Here is a 21,435-nt window from a genome sequence, read left to right as displayed (position 1 = left end):
CCATCAGACGTACCATCACTCCCCCTGGTGGAAGAGCGACAATACTGCAACGACCAGGACTCTGGGGCGCCGCACTGGCATGCAGCGAAAATGGAAGGATAGACAGGTGAGGGTTAGTTTTTTTTGTTTAAAACCTTTTGCGGTAACTCGAGTTTTGTTGAACTTGTGATAACTTGATTGGGAGAGATGACTGACCACAACAAGGCCTCGGAGTTCACCGTACACTGCACAGTCACATGAGCAGGGACGTCTGAGGCCTGGTCGTTGTCGGAGGTGGGGCTCGCACCAGCAGAAAGGAGGAGGGGATCACCGGTGGGCAGTGAGTGCGACTGGACATGAACATGGAGGTGTATTCATGTTATTTACATCTGGAGCATCATAAGGGATATTCAATTCACGGAGAATGACTCCGCTAAGAATGAAACTACCCAGTGAAATCCACGCAATTTGGCAAATTCTAATTTTTGTCAGATGCGCTCATCTCTAGTTATCTATACTGCGACTAGGCGATAACGTCTTGATTGGACAATCACTTTATAACTGCATTATTAAATTCCTGTGTGAATTCAGCTTACAGAACAGATTTGGTATTTACCTCTTTGCCGACCAAAACCTCTTCCAGACGATTCGTAGTTTTGATTGAAGTCATCGTCTAAAATAGAAAATGAGAAAAACAAATACGATAAGTGCATGCAAGTGAAGCAATATTAAATACTCAAAATATTAATTGCCAATATTAAAACATTTGTAGGTAGTAGAGGAGAGCATTAATGTCTACATTGACAAAAAAACCTACAATTAAAGGAATAAAAAAAAATTCCCTTAAATAGTTTGCATCCTGTGGTTTGAGTCTTTCCTTTTACCCTGCATTGGTGATTACAATACCTGGTCCCATAGAGAATGAATAGAGAGGAGGTATGCACGCTCTCCTCCCTTGATCGGCGCAGACCTTTATAATCGGGAAGCTCTCTCCTTAACCCATGCCGAGGGTGAACCGGCAGGTTCATAGTGTTAGAATGCTGAATGGCCACCATACTGAAAACAGCTCCCAACCAGTGTGGCTAGTTATCGCTCATAGCATTTTCAGCAGCGGATGAAAGCACGTCCCAGTACTTAGAACGAAAGCCGGCAGCTCCCGGGACGAATAAAATTCATTTTCACTGAGGTGCAGTGTCCAAGCACCATTCGATATCCAGCATAATAGCATTACTTGACGTGACAGCTTCCTTTAAATAAAAAGTTGGCTCCTCAGCAGACTACATCGGCTTACTGGCATAATCCCCTACCTTTGCGGCCTGCAATGAGAGCGCACCCACTTCTTGTATGAAACAGTTATAAAGCATCTTTACCTATGCCAACAACCACCTGGTACGCTAACCACCTCCGAAAGAATCAGACCAACTAGCTTCTCCGCACCAACAAGGCAATTCGCAGCAAAGATACAAGCGGCCTTGAGCAACTTCATAGTCGTCTCCTTTCCTCCCATTATGTATTTGCCATCTCACTCCCCCATCTTCTGAGGCTTAACCACCACCAGAATCGGACCACCATTCAGACTGAAGCGAACCTGGACTGTCACAACCTTGTCTCTCCCTGGTGGACCCCCTGTCACGATATGGTATGAAATATCATATAAGTTTAGTTTCTCTTGTCAGCCCAGGATGTGGGCTAAGAAACCCCCCTTCTCTCTGGTTTTCTTTCCTTCCCTGTGTTTCTAACTGTGTAGAAGAGCTTGCCTTGTGGGGGAGTTTTATTGACGAAAGGTATTTACGACCAGTATTTCTTGTGGGGGGAAAGTGCCCAGCTTTAACTAGATTAGAACCTTCCAGAAAATGAAAGTCTTTTGTTCTGTTTTTGGAAGATATTATGCAAACCGGTTAAGTTATGAACACCAAAATATATCGTCATAATCACACTCGGAGGATCTACGCATCACTCTAATCACAGGCTTGTAGCTCCATCTGGTACAGAGGTAGGGATTTCTCTGTCAGTGTGCGTGACAAATAGGACATATTTTATCTCATCGGAATGCCCACGATACTATGAGATGAACGATGGGTAGGGTGCGATTATTTTATGTTCTGTAGCGAAGTTACGGGCATCAGATATATTTAATGCCCAGTGAGCAATACTGAAGAAGTAGGAGGGGTTGGAAAAACCAGCCCTTTCTGTGAGGTCACAGGCTGTAGGTTATAAAGTTGCTGGCAGGTTTCCAGGGGGAGAGTTGTGAGTTTTTACCTGAAGCGACCAGACTGCGAGTGCCAATGCACTGGGATAGATGGAAAGCTCTCCTAGCCTAGCCTGCAATGCAATGATCTGAGAATATGTGAGTGTTACCTTTTCTTCCTTTAATCCTTTTATTTTTAAAATTACCTTGTACATATTTGCAATTGTCTCATTTGTAACATCTTTGTAAAATATTTTATAAACACTGCCTAAAAATCATTTATGGGGTATAATATTTAATACTAGTTCGTTCTTCCTGCCCTAAACCGTACCCTGTCTCTGAAGGGAATTACGCTACTGTTTTGGGTTAGCAGCCGAACCCGTTTAATCGGCGCTGGTGGCAGCTTACCGTGTGCAGGCTGTTGGGGGGTCACTGTAGCGACTGCGGCTTGATAATTATTGTTCCTGCCTGAGTGGGAGTAGTTATCGCGTTGCTGTAGTGCGCCCAATAGCCAGTACATAGCAGGCAGCCTTTCTGGCGACTAATTACCCCAGGTGCAGTACCGAATCTGACCTGAGAGTAAGGGGGGCGCCAGAGAGCTGCAAGTGCTCAGTGGAACTGTAAGCGGGATAGACACAAATCCCTGCAGTTCATGGTATATTGGAGAGCAGTGGGATACCTAAAATAAGCCCCTGCTGTAAACTAAGAGGTCGATAGCCTCGTGTGTGTTTTTTCATCACATTGTGGCAGTGGAGGGATAACTAGGATAAGCCCCCCTGCACATGTGATAGCCGTCTGCTGGTCTAAAGTCACCCCAATCCGTGACATATTGTAGGCAGCGACTAAGGGATCTTGACAGTCACGGTGTGAATCGTGACATATTGGTGGCAGCGTACGTGGGATCAGAGTAATAGTGTGCGTGGGACCCCTACTCCCAGACACTAAAGACTACCAGTGGTAACTTTCACTCCTGGGGTCTTAAGGTCAGCCCAGCACTAGACGGTCAGAGTGTAAATATAATAAGTTGTGTGCAAGGTCAGGGTTACAGCTGTGTCAGTAACCAGAGGTTCCAAAGATGGCAGAGGGCACCAGGAGTGCAGTGAGGGCGCAGGCCAGTGCTATGGTCGATGAGGAGGTGGTGGTGGACTTTACTGTTCAAGGCGAGGGGGAGCTCAGCCCAGACTCCCCAAGGAGCCAGCCACCCGTGCTTAGTCCGGCAAGGGACTACCCACCACCTACCCGCCCCAGCCTGTCCACATCAGAGGCCCTTGTTGCAGCGGCAGTGGCACGTCTCGAGGCGGGTAATGAAGACGCCTATATGAGACTCATGGCAGCTGCAGAGAAGGCAGCGGAGGCCGAGCGTGCAGAACGCCGTGAAGCGGCGGAGCAAGAGCGTGCAGAACGCCGTGAAACACAAAGCGGGCAAAGAGCATGGGAATGCAGATGGACTGTCCCGCCAGGGTGAACCCACGGAGGTGCGCATGGAGGCATACCGAGAGGTTCTGCCGCCGTAGCGCACGCTAAAAGGGGGAGGTGTCACGATATGGTATGAAATATCATATAAGTTTAGTTTCTCTTGTCAGCCCAGGATGTGGGCTAAGAAACCCCCCTTCTCTCTGGTTCTCTTTCCTTCCCTGTGTTTCTAACTGTGTAGAAGAGCTTGCCTTGTGGGGGAGTTTTATTGACGAAAGGTATTTACGACCAGTATTTCTTGTGGGGGGAAAGTGCCCAGCTTTAACTAGATTAGAACCTTCCAGAAAATGAAAGTCTTTTGTTCTGTTTTTGGAAGATATTATGCAAACCGGTTAAGTTACGAACACCAAAATATATCGTCATAATCACACTCGGAGGATCTACGTATCACTCTAATCACAGGCTTGTAGCTCCATCTGGTACAGAGGTAGGGATTTCTCTGTCAGTGTGCGTGACAAATAGGACATATTTTATCTCATCGGAATGCCCACGATACTATGAGATGAACGATGGGTAGGGTGCGATTATTTTATGTTCTGTAGCGAAGTTACGGGCATCAGATATATTTAATGCCCAGTGAGCAATACTGAAGAAGTAGGAGGGGTTGGAAAAACCAGCCCTTTCTGTGAGGTCACAGGCTGTAGGTTATAAAGTTGCTGGCAGGTTTCCAGGGGGAGAGTTGTGAGTTTTTACCTGAAGCGACCAGACTGCGAGTGCCAATGCACTGGGATAGATGGAAAGCTCTCCTAGCCTAGCCTGCAATGCAATGATCTGAGAATATGTGAGTGTTACCTTTTCTTCCTTTAATCCTTTTATTTTTAAAATTACCTTGTACATATTTGCAATTGTCTCATTTGTAACATCTTTGTAAAATATTTTATAAACACTGCCTAAAAATCATTTATGGGGTATAATATTTAATACTAGTTCGTTCTTCCTGCCCTAAACCGTACCCTGTCTCTGAAGGGAATTACGCTACTGTTTTGGGTTAGCAGCCGAACCCGTTTAATCGGCGCTGGTGGCAGCTTACCGTGTGCAGGCTGTTGGGGGGTCACTGTAGCGACTGCGGCTTGATAATTATTGTTCCTGCCTGAGTGGGAGTAGTTATCGCGTTGCTGTAGTGCGCCCAATAGCCAGTACATAGCAGGCAGCCTTTCTGGCGACTAATTACCCCAGGTGCAGTACCGAATCTGACCTGAGAGTAAGGGGGCGCCAGAGAGCTGCAAGTGCTCAGTGGAACTGTAAGCGGGATAGACACAAATCCCTGCAGTTCATGGTATATTGGAGAGCAGTGGGATACCTAAAATAAGCCCCTGCTGTAAACTAAGAGGTCGATAGCCTCGTGTGTGTTTTTTCATCACATTGTGGCAGTGGAGGGATAACTAGGATAAGCCCCCCTGCACATGTGATAGCCGTCTGCTGGTCTAAAGTCACCCCAATCCGTGACATATTGTAGGCAGCGGCTAAGGGATCTTGACAGTCACGGTGTGAATCGTGACACCCCCATCTTCCAGTTATCCATGACCATGACTTGTGCTCGAGTGCCACTTCTTTCCGAGATACCATGGCTAGACTTTCAATCCTTGGACAAGTCTGCCCTTTTGGGCGAGGTTGGTGTTCGTGCCCTGTTTTCACCGCCACTTGGGATGCCAATGGTGTTACTGACAGGCCAGTACATCAGCACCTGGGCATCTTTTCTGGGGCTCTTACAACTGTGCTATTGAATCTCACAGAACAGATTTTCCACCAGATAATTATCTCTGCTTTGTCTCATGGCTGTTCACGCTTCAATTAACATTGTGTTGATCTGTTGTGTTCTTGGCTGCAGTCCTTCCTTTTCAGGGCTTTCGCCTGTGTCACCAAGATGGATAAAGATCATTTCAGATGTCTGAACAGAACTCTGCTTCCACAGTCTGGTCCAATCCCCAAGCTGACAGTCCGAGTCACTGTCTTCACCAGTTCTCTTCCATCTGCCAAGAGTGGACTCCGCATCTGAAAAGATGAAGAGACCTTCCAACAAGCCCGGTCTGATTGGCTGTGTGGGTGCAAAGATGGAAACGTATTCCAGGTTCCAGAGGCAATAAGTTTTCCCTCAGCATTACAAAACACTCCCCCATCCAGGAAGATTTTCGGGTGAGCTGTTATCTTAATTTCTGGTACACGTGGACTTCACCATAGAGACACTTCATCAGAGTTTGCCTCCTCCAGATATTTTACTGGATTCTATGATCTAGTCCTTCTGGTCTTCCATTTCCAACACATCTCACTTAATCAGGGATTATTGTTCTAGCTCTTGTGCAAAGGCGCTTAAGATTTTTATGCAAACCTCTTCATCATTGTCCAAAAAGAATGGTTTGGCCAATCCTGGACTTGAACAGGTCAGACCATGGCTGCAAAAATTTAATCTTTCCGTCAGAGACTTAAGGAAGAGTTTCTATACTCTGTGGATATTCAGAACACCTATGTCATCCTGTGCATCTATCACAACTCAGGTTTTTCTTTGTTTCGCAGTCAATAACTTCTAACTGGGGCTTTCTCATTTGGGCCTGGTTACGACCCAAGCATGTTCACAAAGATCAAGCCTGCCATTGTGGTCCTCTGGTGCCAGGGAAATAGACATCTCCTACCTGGACAAGATTCTTATTAAAAAACACAGTTCAAACATAGATGTTTTTCTTCAATACAACAATATTTCTAGTCGCTGATCCAGAACACATTTCCCGATGCCATTTCACCTCCGCTTCTACTTGAGCATTCTGGGCAACATGGTTACTGCCAGAGACAATTAGACAATTGTCTTTACACAGTTACAATATCATGCCCCTGCAGCTTACTCCTATCTTGTTGGGACAAAACTACTCTTCCTGAATCGTCCAATTTTCCTACCCAGCGTCAAGTAGTACCAGAACACATGAGCTGCGCGCACAGTGAACAAGCCCGTAGAGACATGTTCACACCACCAAGAGACTTGAAAACACAAAAAAAGCACAGTAAAACCAAAAACACTCTGTTGCAAAAAAATCACAGTGGACAGCAAGTGCTAGTAAAAAGATGGAAAAAAACAGGGTATTTGGTTGATACTTTTTTGCAAAAAAATGTATATTAAGCCGCTCTACCAAACGTCAAGGTATACCCATATCAGAGCAGTCCTAACTAATGTATGTAATCCCTATCTGATGTATTTAAAACCTGGTCATATGTACAATACCTATATCAGCAGGATTCAGAAAAGGAATGTCCATGTGGACACGCTGGACAGAACGGCTCCTGTGCGCACAGCTCTAAAAAAGAGGGGTGGAGGCCTCCCCAGTGAACAAGCCCGTAGAGACATGTTCACACCACCAAGAGTCTCTTGGTGGTGTGAACATGTCTCTATGGGCTTGTTCACTGTGCACGCAGCTCATGTGTTCTGATTTTACATAATTGTTTTCTTGTGTCCACAAGACTGGGGAGGCCTCCACCCCTCTTTTTTTGAGCTGTGCGCACAGGAGCCGTTCTGTCCAGCGTGTCCACATGGACATTCCTTTTCTGAATCCTGCTCATACAGGTATTGTACATATGACCAGGTTTTAAATACATCAGATAGGGATTACATACATTAGTTAGGACTGCTCTGATATGGGTATACCTTGACGTTTGGTAGAGCGGCTTAATATACATTTTTTGCAAAAAACGTATCAACCAAATACCCTGTTTTTTCATCTTTTTACTAGCACTTGCTGTCCACTGTGATTTTTTTGCAACAGAGTGTTTTTGGTTTTACTGTGCTTTTTTGTGTTTCCAGCGTCAAATAGTGTCTGCTGGTGGAGTCCTTCCTTTATTGCCATTTTCTTCCTTTTCATTGGCAGATTATGATGCGGATGCCAGTCATCTGGGTGGGAAGCTTCACAAAGCCCTCAACATCTTGGAGATCAGGGCCATTCGTCTGTTTTTTTTCCATTTGTAGGAGCGCTGTTAGGTCTACCCGTCCAGATCCAGTCCGTCAATGCCACCACTGTGGCCTAATATCAACCAGAATGAAACACTCATTTATCCATAGCAGACATTTTTTGAATTCTTGCTATTGCAGAATAAAGAATTTAATGCAATGTCAGCAGTGCATATACCCGCTGTGGACTACTGGGCGGGAGATTTCCAAAACCACAAAAGGCAGAGAGAAAGCAGTCTTCACCTGGACATTTTCCTCCAGACTGGTCTCCGGTGGGGCACTCCAGACATTGACCTGATGCTAGTCAGACAGAACGAAATGTCTCAAAAAGATCTAGTCGGAAAGTGTTCCCCAGTCATCCTCGTGGTTCTGGACGAACCCAGAAGATCTTGAATGCAGAAGTAATCAATTTTCTCGAAGACACTCCATGTAGACTCCAGGATTATCCAGACCTGGTTCCCCAGGGTCACCCCTTCCATCCATAATCACGGTCCTTCACTATCGACATGGCTATTGAATGCAGAGTTCTTAATTCTTCAGTTTTCTCTGGTCAGGTTGTTCTATGATTCAGGCAGTTACCCACACTCCCATCATCCTACTTCGAAGACCATTTTCATAGTCGCATTTTCAATTTTTCTATTACACCCTTCTCTTTCCCGGGTCTTCTTGCCCCAGTTGGGTCTCAAGTCCAGCTTGGTTCTTAATTCCTTCAAGAGACCATATTCTGCCTAGTCTACTCCTTTTCAGAAGAATCTGGCTTCCAGGTCTCTTACCCTGGGTATTTGATTCCTTAAAATGCTCTCTCCCTTTGAACAGATACATGACATCTTCCTGCTCTCTAGGAAGCAATTACTTTTAGAAAACAACTAGAGAAGGAGGCTGTTCTCTTATCGTGGTCCATTCCTTGTCCTCCTCTAAGATAAGGTGATATGTCCAGGTGATTTCTTCTTTCCACCTTAATGAGATAGTTAAACCTTACTACTGTCCTTCTCCCCATTCTCCAGCTGAGTGATCTTTACACAATTCAGATATTAGATAGAGCTGTGCGTCACTGTCGGTGACAGCCTCATTCAGACGTTCAGTCTGTCATTCTGGTAGTATCTCATTGAAGTCTCTCAACCTAAGGGTACCGTCTCACAGTGGCACTTTGGTCGCTACGACGGCACGATCCGTGACGCTCCAGCGTCGCTCTATTATCGCTCCAGCGTCGTAGACTGCGGTCACACTTCGCAATGCACGGCGCTGGAGCGATAATTTCATGACGTATTTGCGATGCCATTTGCCATAAATTGCCATTACATCGTATACAATATCGTGCACACCTTTGTTACACGATGCGATCATGCCGCCACAGCAAGACACTTGACGACAAAAGAAAGTTTCAAACGATCTGCTACGACGTACGATTCTCAGCGGGGTCCCGGATCGCAGTAGCGTGTCAGACACAGCAAGATCGTAAGTATATCGCTGGAACGTCACGGATCGTGCCATCGTAGCGACCAAAGTGCCACTGTGAGACGGTACCCTAAGGCTACCATTGATCGCAGGATGCAAGTCTGGAAGAACAGAGTTCCTCTGCCGGAGATTAAAGGGGAATTCCCATCCCCAAGATCCTATCCCAATATGTAGTAGAAATAATATTAGCAAATACCTCAAATTTGAAATGTAGTAGTTATTCTGATTCACTGTCGCGTACACCATGTAGACCATTGCAGTAGCTTAGGTATCAATGGTTACGTCCACTCATATAGTGACAGTTAGCAGTTAGTGGTCGTAACCATGGATACCCGAGCTACTGCAATGCCCTACATTGGGTAACTGACACAGCAAATCAGAATAACTATACTAAATTTCTAATTGCAGGTATTTGCTAAAATTATATCTTTTACATAATGGGATTAGAAAAACGACACTATATTTTTAATTGGAGGTATTAGATATTATTACACTTACACGTTGGGATAGGATCTTGGAGATGGGAATTGTTGTGAATTGGACTTTTTGTCTCCCTCTTGTGGTCACTAGCGACATGACACTTTGAGCTTCTTTTTCTAGCTTGGTACCCACCTGGCTCGTTAGTCCAGGGGTGTTGCTATTTAAGCTTCCTGGATTTTCAGTCTGCTGCCTGGCATCGTTGTAATCAGTTCCTTTCTGTTTGCTCCTGTCTGCTGGTCCTGGTTCTCGCAAAATAAGCTAAGTCCTGCTTCCTTATTTTTTGGTTATTTGCATTTGCTCTTATTTCTGTCCAGCTTGTACCAAATGTGATTCCTGTTATAGCTGGAAGCTCTAGGGGGCTGATATTCTCCCCCCGTGCCGTTAGACGGTTCGGGGGTTCTTGAATATTCAGCGTGGAATTTTGATAGGGTTTTTGCTGACCGTATAAGTCATCTTCCTATATTCTGCTATTAGTCAGTGGGCCTCTCTTTGCTAAAAAACCTAGTTCATCCTTGCGTTTGTCTTTTCTTCTTACCTCACCGTTATTATTTGTTGGGGGCTTCTATCCAACTTTTGGGGTCTTTTCTCTGGAGGCAAGAAAGGTCTATCTTTTCCCTTCTAGGGTTAGTTAGTTCTCCGGCTGGCGCGAGACGTCTAGAACCAACGTAGGTACGTTCCCCGGCTGCTGCTATTTGTGGTGCTAGGTTCAGGTATACGGTCAGCCTAGTTACCACTGCCCTATGAGCTGGTTTTTTGTGTTTGCAGACTTGGTTATAAATTCTGAGACCCTCTGCCATTGGGGTCATAACAGTATGCCAGGCCAAAGGTGAATGTTTAATGCATTGCAGAAGTGGGATAATAAGAAAGGAAATTCTGAGTTTTTTTATTTTTTTTTTCTTTCTTCCTCCCCTTTACCTCAGAGTGGCTTGAGCTTGCTGCAGACATGAATGTCCAGACCTTGATTACTAGTGTGGATCAGCTTGTTGTTCGTGTGCAGGGTATTCAAGATTTTGTTACCAGTAGTCCTATGTCAGAACCTAAAATACCTATTCCTGAACTGTTTTCTGGAGACCGATTTAAGTTTAGGAATTTCAGGAATAATTGTAAATTGTTTCTATCTCTGAGACCCCGTTCGTCTGGAGACTCAGCTCAGCAAGTTAAAATTGTTATCTCTTTCTTGCGGGGCGACCCTCAGGACTGGGCTTTCTCGTTAGCGCCAGGAGATCTGTTATGACCCCAGTGGACAGGGTCTCAGAGGAACGTGTAAGTCTGCAAGATACAAAAATCCAGCTCATAGGGCTGTGGTAACTGGGTTGACCAAATAGCTACTCCTAACGCCAACACTAGAAGTAGCCGGGGATCATGCCTACGGTGATTGCTAGATGACACGCGCCAGCCGGAGAATCTAACTACCCCTAGGAGAAGAAAACAAAGACCTCTCTTGCCTCCAGAGAAAGGGACCCCAAAGCAAGATACAAGCCCCCCACAAATAATAACGGTGAGGTAAGAGGAAATGACAAACACAGAAATGAACTAGGTTCAGCAAAGAGAGGCCAGCTTACTAATAGCAGAATATAGCAAGATAACTTATCTGGTCAACAAAAACCCTATAAAAATCCACGCTGGAGATTCAAGAACCCCCGAACCGTCTAACGGTCCGGGGGGAGAACACCAGCCCCCTAGAGCTTCCAGCAAAGGTCAGGATACAGATAGGAACAAGCTGGACAAAAATACCAAACAAAACAAAAGCAAAAAGCAAAGAAGCAGACTTAGCTTGGAAAACAGGAACCAGGATCAGAGGACAAGAGCACAACAGATTAGCTCTGATTTCAACGATGCCAGGCATTGAACAGAAGGTCCAGGGAGCTTATATAGCAACGCCCCTGAACTAGCGGCCCAGGTGAGGATATAGAAAAAGACAGACGCTCCAGAGTCAAATCACTAATGACCACTAGAGGGAGCAAAAAGCAAAATCACAACAGTACCCCCCCCCTTAGTGAGGGGTCACCGAACCCTCACCACGACCACCAGGGCGATCAGGATGAGCGGCGTGAAAGGCACAAACTAAATCGGCCGCATGAACATCAGAGGCGACCACCCAGGAATTATCTTCCTGACCATAGCCCTTCCACTTGACCAGGTACTGAAGCCTCCGCCTGGAGAGACGAGAATCCAAGATCTTCTCCACCACGTACTCCAACTCGCCCTCAACCAACACCGGAGCAGGAGGCTCAGCAGAAGGAACCACAGGCACAACATACCGCCGCAACAAGGACCTATGAAACACATTGTGGATAGCAAACGACACAGGAAGATCCAGGCGAAAGGATACAGGATTAAGAATTTCCAATATCTTGTAAGGACCAATAAAACGAGGTTTAAATTTGGGAGAGGAAACCTTCATAGGAACAAAGCAGGAAGAAAGCCACACCAAATCCCCAACACGTAGTCGGGGACCCACACCGCGGCGGCGGTTGGCAAAGCGCTGAGCCCTCTCCTGTGACAACTTCAAGTTGTCCACCACAAGATTCCAGATCCGCTGCAACCTATCCACCACAGAATCCACCCCAGGGCAGTCAGAAGGTTCCACATGACCCGAAGAAAAACGAGGGTGGAAACCAGAGTTGCAGAAAAACGGCGAAACCAAGGTGGCGGAACTAGCCCGATTATTAAGGGCAAACTCAGCTAACGGCAAGAAGGTCACCCAATCGTCCTGATCAGCAGAGACAAAACACCTCAAATAAGCCTCCAAAGTCTGATTAGTTCGCTCCGTCTGTCCATTAGTCTGAGGATGGAAAGCAGACGAAAACGACAAGTCAATGCCCATCCTACTACAAAAGGATCGCCAGAATCTGGAAACGAACTGGGATCCTCTGTCTGACACAATATTCTCAGGGATGCCGTGCAAACGAACCACGTTCTGGAAAAACACAGGAACCAGATCGGAAGAGGAAGGCAGCTTAGGCAAAGGAACCAAATGGACCATCTTGGAGAAGCGATCACATATCACCCAGATAACAGACATGCCCTGAGACACCGGAAGATCAGAAATGAAATCCATGGAGATATGTGTCCAAGGTCTCTTAGGGACAGGCAAGGGCAAGAGCAACCCGCTGGCACGAGAACAGCAAGGCTTAGCTCGAGCACAAGTCCCACAGGACTGTACAAATGACCGCACATCCCTAGACAAGGAAGGCCACCAAAAGGATCTGGCCACCAGATCTCTGGTGCCAAAAATTCCTGGGTGACCTGCCAACACCGAGGAATGAACCTCGGAAATGACTCTGCTGGTCCACTTATCAGGCACAAACAGTCTGTCAGGTGGACAAGAATCAGGCCTATCAGCCTGAAATCTCTGCAACACACGTCGCAGATCTGGAGAAATAGCTGACAAGATAATACCATCCTTAAGAATACCAACAGGTTCAGCGACTCCAGGAGCATCAGGCACAAAGCTCCTGGAAAGAGCATCGGCCTTCACATTCTTTGAACCTGGTAAATACGAGACAACAAAGTCAAAACGGGAGAAAAACAATGACCAGCAGGCCTGTCTAGGATTCAGGCATTTAGCAGACTCGAGATACATCAGATTTTTGTGATCAGTCAAGACCACCACACGATGCTTAGCACCCTCGAGCCAATGACGCCACTCCTCAAATGCCCATTTCATGGCCAACAACTCCCGATTGCCCACATCATAATTTCGCTCCGCAGGCGAAAACTTCCTAGAGAAAAAGGCGCAAGGTCTCATAACAGAGCAACCAGGGCCTCTCTGCGACAAAACGGCCCCTGCTCCAATCTCTGAAGCATCCACCTCAACTTGAAAGGGAAGCGAGACATCAGGCTGGCACAAAACAGGCGCCGAAGTAAACCGACGTTTCAACTCCTGGAAAGCCTCCACGGCAGCAGGAGCCCAATTAACCACATCGGAGCCCTTCTTGGTCATATCCGTCAAAGGTTTCACAATGCTAGAAAAGTTAGCGATAAAACGACGGTAGAAGTTAGCGAAACCCAAGAACTTCTGAAGACTCTTAACTGACGAGGGCTGAGTCCAATCAAGAATAGCTCGGACCTTGACTGGGTCCATCTCCACAGCAGAAGGGGAAAAAATGAACCCCAAAAAGGGAACCTTCTGTACACCAAAAAGACACTTTGAGCCCTTGACAAACAAAGAATTTTCACGCAAAATTTTAAAGACCATCCTGACGTGCTCCACATGCGAGTCCCAATTATCAGAAAAAACCAGAATATCATCCAGATAAACGATCAGAAATTTATCCAGATAGTTCCGGAAAATGTCATGCATAAAGGACTGAAAAACTGAAGGGGCATTAGAGAGCCCAAAAGGCATCACCAAGTACTCAAAATGACCTTCGGGCGTATTGAATGCGGTTTTCCATTCATCCCCTTGCTTAATGCGCACAAGGTTGTACGCACCACGAAGGTCTATCTTGGTAAACCACTTGGCACCTTTAATCCGGGCAAACAAGTCAGACAACAGCGGCAAAGGATACTGAAATTTGACAGTGATCTTATTTAAAAGCCGATAGTCAATACAAGGCCTCAAAGATCCGTCCTTTTTAGCCACAAAAAAGAATCCCGCACCAAGAGGGGAAGAAGACGGACGGATGTGTCCTTTCTCCAGAGACTCCTTGATATATGAACGCATAGCGGTATGTTCAGGTATCGACAGATTAAACAGTCTTCCCTTAGGAAACTTACTGCCTGGAATCAAATCTATAGCACAGTCACAGTCCCTATGAGGAGGCAATGCACTGGACCTGGACTCGCTAAAGACATCCTGATAATCAGACAAGTACTCCGGAACTTCCGAAGGCGTAGAAGAAGCAATAGACACAGGCAGGGAATCCTCATGAATACCACGACAGCCCCAACTAGACACTGACATAGCCTTCCAGTCAAGGACTGGATTATGGGTCTGTAACCATGGCAGCCCCAAAACAACCAAATCATGCATTTTATGTAGAACGAGAAAACGTATCACCTCGCGGTGTTCAGGAGTCATGCACATGGTAACCTGTGTCCAATACTGCGGCTTATTTTCTGCCAATGGCGTAGCATCAATACCCCTAAGAGGGATAGGATTTTCTAATGGTTCAAGAATAAAACCACAGCGCTTAGCAAATGAGAGATCCATAAGTCTCAGGGCAGCACCTGAATCTACAAACGCCATGACAGGATAAGATGACAGTGAGCAAATCAAAGTTACAGACAGAATAAACTTAGGATGCAAATTACCAACGGTGACAGGACTAACAACCTTAGATATACGTTTAGAGCATGCTGAGATAACATGTGTAGAATCACCACAGTAGTAGCACAAGCCATTCCGGCGTCTATGAATTTTCCTCTCATTTCTAGTCAGGATTCTATCACATTGCATCAAATCAGGTGTCCGTTCAGACAACACCATGAGGGAATTTGCGTTTTTTCTATCACATTGCATCACATCAGGTGTCTGTTCAGACAACAACATGAGGGAATTTGCGGTTTTGCGCTCCCGCAACCGCCGGTCAATTTGAATAGCCAGGGACATGGTATCATTCAGACCTGTGGGAATGGGAAAACCCACCATAACATTCTTAATGGCCTCAGAAAGGCCATTTCTAAAATTAGCGGCCAGTGCACACTCGTTCCAATGTGTCAGCACGGACCATTTCCGAAATTTTTGGCAATACACCTCAGCCTCGTCCTGGCCCTGAGACATAGCCAGCAAGGCTTTCTCTGCCTGAATCTCAAGATTGGGTTCCTCATAAAGTAAACCGAGCGCCAGAAAAAATGCATCAATATCAGCCAATGCCGGATCTCCTGGCGCCAACGAAAAAGCCCAATCCTGAGGGTCACCCCGTAAGAATGAAATAACAATTTTTACTTGTTGAGCAGAGTCTCCAGACGAACAAGGTTTCAGGGACAAAAATAATTTACAATTATTCCTGAAATTCCTAAACTTAAATCGGTCTCCTGAAAACAGTTCAGGAATCGGAATCTTGGGTTCAGACCTAGGATTTCTGGTAACATAATCTTGTATACCCTGCACACGAGCGGCAAGCTGGTCCACACTTGTAATCAAGGTCTGGACATTCATGTCTGCAGCAAGCTTAAGCCACTCTGAGGTAAAGGGGAAAAGAAAAAAAAAAAAATGAGAGAGGGAAAAAAAAAACTCAAAATTTTCTTTCTTATAATCCCACTTCTGCAATGCATTAAACATTTAATACTGGCCTGGCATACTGTTATGACCCCAGTGGACAGGGTCTCAGAGGAACGTGTAAGTCTGCAAGATACAAAAATCCAGCTCATAGGGCTGTGGTAACTGGGTTGACCAAATAGCTACTCCTAACGCCAACACTAGAAGTAGCCGGGGATCATGCCTACGGTGATCGCTAGATGACACGCGCCAGCCGGAGAATCTAACTACCCCTAGGAGAAGAAAACAAAGACCTCTCTTGCCTCCAGAGAAAGGGACCCCAAAGCAAGATACAAGCCCCCCACAAATAATAACGGTGAGGTAAGAGGAAATGACAAACACAGAAATGAACTAGGTTCAGCAAAGAGAGGCCAGCTTACTAATAGCAGAATATAGCAAGATAACTTATCTGGTCAACAAAAACCCTATAAAAATCCACGCTGGAGATTCAAGAACCCCTGAACCGTCTAACGGTCCGGGGGGAGAACACCAGCCCCCTAGAGCTTCCAGCAAAGGTCAGGATACAGATAGGAACAAGCTGGACAAAAATACCAAACAAAACAAAAGCAAAAAGCAAAGAAGCAGACTTAGCTTGGAAAACAGGAACCAGGATCAGAGGACAAGAGCACAACAGATTAGCTCTGATTTCAACGATGCCAGGCATTGAACAGAAGGTCCAGGGAGCTTATATAGCAACGCCCCTGAACTAACGGCCCAGGTGAGGATATAGAAAAAGACAGACGCTCCAGAGTCAAATCACTAATGACCACTAGAGGGAGCAAAAAGCAAAATCACAACAGAGATCCGGCATTGGCAAATATTGATGCGTTTTTTCTGGCGCTCGGGTTGCTTTACGAGGAACCCAATCTTGAAATTCAGGCAGAAAAAGCCTTGCTGGCTATCTCTCATGGCCAGGATGAAGCTGATGTGTATTGCCAAAAATTTCGGAAATGGTCCGTGCTTACTCAGTGGAATGAGTGTGCTCTGGCCGCAAATTTCAGAAATGGCCTTTCTGAAGCCATTAAGAATGTGATGGTGGGTTTCTCCATTCCTACAAGTCTAAATGATTCCATGGCGCTGGCTATTCAGATTGACCGGCGTTTGCGGGAGCGCAAAGCCGCTAATCCTCTGGTGGTGTTGTCTGAACAAACACCTGATTTAATGCAATGTGGTAGAATTCAGACTAGAAATGAACGGAAAAATCATAGACGTCTGAATGGGTTGTGTTTTTACTGTGGTGATTCTACACATGTTACATCAGCATGCTCTAAACGCCTAACAAGGCTTGTTAGTCCTGTCGCCATTGGTAATCTGCAACCTTAATTTATTTTGTCTGTGACTTTAATTTGCTCATTGTCTTCCTACCCTGCTATGGCGTTTGTGGATTCAGGTGCTGCTCTGAGTCTTATGGATCTGTCATTTGCCAAGCGCTGTGGTTTTGTACTTGAGCCGTTGGTAAATCCTATCCCTCTTAGAGGTATTGATGCTACGCCATTGGCGGAAAATAAGCCGCAGTTTTGGACACAGGTAACCATGTGCATGACTCCTGAACATCGGGAGGTGATTCGTTTTCTTGTTCTGCATAAAATGCATGATTTGGTCGTTTTGGGTCTGCCATGGTTACAGACCCATAATCCAGTTTTGGATTGGAAGGCAATGTCAGTGTCAAGTTGGGGCTGTCAGGGAATTCATGGTGATTCCCCGCCGGTGTCTATTGCTTCCTCTACTCCTTCGGAGGTTCCTGAGTATTTGTCTGATTATCAGGATGTTTTCAGCGAGTCCAGGTCCAGTGCTCTTCCTCCTCATAGGGATTGTGACTGCGCTATAGATTTGATTCCAGGTAGTAAATTTCCTAAGGGAAGATTATTTAATCTGTCTGTACCTGAGCATACCGCAATGCGTTCGTATATCAAGGAGTCTCTGGAGAAGGGGCATATCCGTCCATCCTCTTCCCCTCTTGGTGCGGGATTCTTTTTTGTGGCCAAGGACGGATCTTTGAGACCTTGTATAGACTATCGGCTTCTGAATAAAATCACTGTTAAATTTCAGTATCCTTTGCCTCTGTTGTCAGACTTGTTTGCCCGGATTAAGGGTGCCAAGTGGTTCACCAAGATAGATCTTCGTGGTGCGTACAACCTTGTGCGCATTAAGCAAGGAGATGAATGGAAAACTGCATTTAATACGCCCGAAGGTCATTTTGAGTACTTGGTGATGCCTTTTGGGCTCTCTAATGCTCCTTCAGTTTTTCAGTCCTTTATGCATGATATCTTCCGGAAGTATCTGGATAAATTTATGATTGTTTATCTGGATGATATTCTGTTTTTTTCTGATGATTGGGACTCCCATGTTAAGCAGGTCAGGACGGTGTTTCAGGTTTTGCGGGAGAATGCTTTGTTCGTTAAGGGCTCAAAGTGTCTCTTTGGAGTACAGAAGGTTCCCTTTTTGGGTTTTATTTTTTCCCCTTCTGCGGTGGAGATGGACCCAGTCAAGGTCCGAGCTATTCATGATTGGACTCAACCCACGTCAGTTAAGAGTCTTCAGAAGTTCTTGGGTTTTGGTATCTTCTACCGTCGTTTTATCGCTAACTTTTCTAGCGTTGTTAAACCTTTGACGGATATGACCAAGAAAGGTTCTGATGTTGCTAACTGGGCTCCTGCAGCCGTGGAAGCTTTCCAAGAGCTGAAGCGCCGGTTTACTTCGGCGCCTGTTTTGTGCCAGCCTGATGTCTCACTTCCCTTTCAGGTTGAAGTGGATGCTTCTGAGATCGGGGCAGGGGCCGTTTTGTCGCAGAGAGGCCCTGGTTGCTCTGTGATGAGACCATGTGCTTTTTTTTCTAGGAAGTTTTCGCCTGCTGAGCGGAACTATGATGTTGGCAATCGGGAGTTGTTGGCCATGAAGTGGGCATTTGAGGAGTGGCGTCATTGGCTCGAGGGTGCTAAGCATCGTGTGGTGGTCTTGACTGATCACAAGAATCTGATGTATCTCGAGTCTGCTAAACGCCTGAATCCTAGACAGGCCCGTTGGTCATTGTTTTTCTCCCGTTTTGACTTTGTGGTCTCGTACCTACCAGGTTCAAAGAATGTGAAGGCTGATGCTCTTTCAAGGAGCTTTGTGCCTGACTCTCCTGGAGTTTCAGAGCCAGCTGGTATTCTTAAAGAGGGAGTAATCTTGTCAGCCATTTCTCCGGATTTGCGACGTGTGTTGCAGAGATTTCAGGCTGGTAGACCTGACTCTTGTCCACCTGACAGACTGTTTGTTCCTGATAAATGGACCAGCAGAGTCATTTTCGAGGTTCATTCCTCGGTGTTGGCAGGGCATCCGGGAATTTTTGGCACCAGAGATTTGGTGGCTAGGTCCTTTTGGTGGCCTTCCTTGTCACGGGATGTGCGGTCATTTGTGCAGTCCTGTGGGACTTGTGCTCAAGCTAAGCCTTGCTGTTCTCGTGCCAGCGGGTTGCTCTTGCCTTTACCTGTCCCGAAGAGGCCTTGGACACACATTTCCATGGATTTCATTTCAGATCTTCCGGTGTCTCAGGGCATGTCTGTCATCTGGGTGGTATGTGATCGCTTTTCCAAGATGGTCCATTTGGTGTCCTTGCCTAAGCTGCCTTCCTCTTCCGATCTGGTTCCTTTATTCTTTCAGAATGTGGTTCGCTTGCACGGCATTCCTGAGAATATTGTGTCTGACAGAGGATCCCAGTTTGTTTCCAGGTTCTGGCGATCCTTTTGTGCTAAGATGGGCATTGATTTGTCATTTTCGTCTGCCTTTCATCCTCAGACTAATGGCCAAACGGAGCGAACAAATCAGACTCTAGAGGCTTATTTTAGGTGTTTTGTTTCTGCAGATCAGGATGACTGGGTGACCTTCTTGCCATTGGCTGAGTTTGCCCTTAATAATCGGGCTAGTTCCGCTACTTTGGTTTCGCCATTTTTCTGCAACTCTGGTTTTCATCCTCGTTTTTCCTCGGGACATGTTGAGCCCTCTGACTGTCCTGAGGTAGATTCTGTGGTGGATAGGTTGCAGCGGATCTGGAATCATGTGGTGGACAACCTAAAGTTGTCACAGGAGAAGGCTCAGCGTTTTGCCAACCGCCGCCGCGGTGTGGGTCCCCGACTTCGTGTTGGGGATTTGGTGTGGCTGTCTTCTCGGTTTGTTCCTATGAAGGTCTCCTCTCCTAAATTTAAGCCTCGCTCCATCGGTCCTTATAAGATTTTGGAAATCCTTAATCCAGTGTCCTTTCGCTTGGATCTTCCGGTGTCGTTTGCCATTCACAACGTGTTCCATAGGTCTTTGTTGCGGCGCTACGTTGTGCCTGTGGTTCCTTCTGTTGAGCCTCCTGCTCCGGTGTTGGTTGAGGGCGAGTTGGAGTACGCGGTGGAGAAGATCTTGGATTCTCGTCTCTCCAGACGGAGGCTTCAGTATCTGGTCAAGTGGAAGGGCTATGGTCAGGAGGATAATTCCTGGGTGGTCGCCTCTGATGTTCATGCGGCCGATTTAGTTCGTGCCTTTCACGCTGCTCATCCTGATCGTCCTGGTGGTCTTGGTGAGGGTTCGGTGACCCCTCCTTAAGGGGGGGGTACTGTTGTCAAGTGGACTTTTTGGCTCCCTCTTGTGGTCACTAGCGACATGACACTTTGAGCTTCTTTTTCTAGCTTGGTACCCACCTGGCTCATTAGTCCAGGGGTGTTGCTATTTAAGCTTCCTGGATTTTCAGTCTGGTGCCTGGCATCGTTGTAATCAGTTCCTTTCTGTTTGCTCCTGTCTGCTGGTCCTGGTTCTCGCAAAATAAGCTAAGTCCTGCTTCCTTATTTTTTGGTTATTTGCATTTGCTCTTATTTCTGTCCAGCTTGTACCAAATGTGATTCCTGTTATAGCTGGAAGCTCTAGGGGGCTGATATTCTCCCCCCGTGCCGTTAGACGGTTCGGGGGTTCTTGAATATTCAGCGTGGAATTTTGATAGGGTTTTTGCTGACCGTATAAGTCATCTTCCTATATTCTGCTATTAGTCAGTGGGCCTCTCTTTGCTAAAAAACCTAGTTCATCCTTGCGTTTGTCTTTTCTTCTTACCTCACCGTTATTATTTGTTGGGGGCTTCTATCCAACTTTTGGGGTCTTTTCTCTGGAGGCAAGAAAGGTCTATCTTTTCCCTTCTAGGGTTAGTTAGTTCTCCGGCTGGCGCGAGACGTCTAGAACCAACGTAGGTACGTTCCCCGGCTGCTGCTATTTGTGGTGCTAGGTTCAGGTATACGGTCAGCCTAGTTACCACTGCCCTATGAGCTGGTTTTTTGTGTTTGCAGACTTGGTTATAAATTCTGAGACCCTCTGCCATTGGGGTCATAACAGGGAATACCCCTTTAAGCCTCACTCCACTCAGGCAGTAGGGACCTCGGGACTGTTCGACATCAGGGTTCTGTTCCTTCGTCCATACATTCTTAAAATTTTAAAACAGTTTATACCTTTGCTTAAGCTGACGCAACAATGGGTCGAAGGGCGCTGCAAGCGGCAGTCGACTCAGGTTAGTCCTGAGGGAACTGCCTTACTATCCTTTACCTTTGGAACAGCCCATAACTTCCAGTGTTTCACCATTGAGGCGTCTAAGAGGATTTTTGGTATTTACCATAAAATACCTTTCTTATAGGCTTCATTGAGAGACACGGCAGAGACCCTTCTACTTTTACTCATTTGTTTTTTTTTCCCCTTATGTTTCTCCTACTGTTTTCTCATTAA

General features: G+C 46.1%; 1 protein-coding gene across 6 annotated transcripts in view; it reads right to left on the bottom strand.

The window, feature by feature from the left end:
- LOC143783139 (uncharacterized) overlaps window positions 1-21,435 on the bottom strand; it is a 96,881-nt gene that overhangs the window by 26,801 nt on the left and 48,645 nt on the right. For all 6 annotated transcript variants that reach the window (XM_077271453.1, XM_077271455.1, XM_077271454.1 and 3 more), the window contains exon 4: window positions 596-652. In XM_077271453.1, coding sequence (XP_077127568.1) covers window positions 596-652 — 57 coding nt within the window. The remainder of the gene's footprint in view (window positions 1-595; window positions 653-21,435) is intronic.

This window comes from Ranitomeya variabilis, chromosome 6 (genome assembly GCF_051348905.1).
Source record: "Ranitomeya variabilis isolate aRanVar5 chromosome 6, aRanVar5.hap1, whole genome shotgun sequence".
Classification (NCBI taxonomy): domain Eukaryota; kingdom Metazoa; phylum Chordata; class Amphibia; order Anura; family Dendrobatidae; genus Ranitomeya; species Ranitomeya variabilis.
This window is presented reverse-complemented; position numbering and strand designations above follow the sequence as displayed.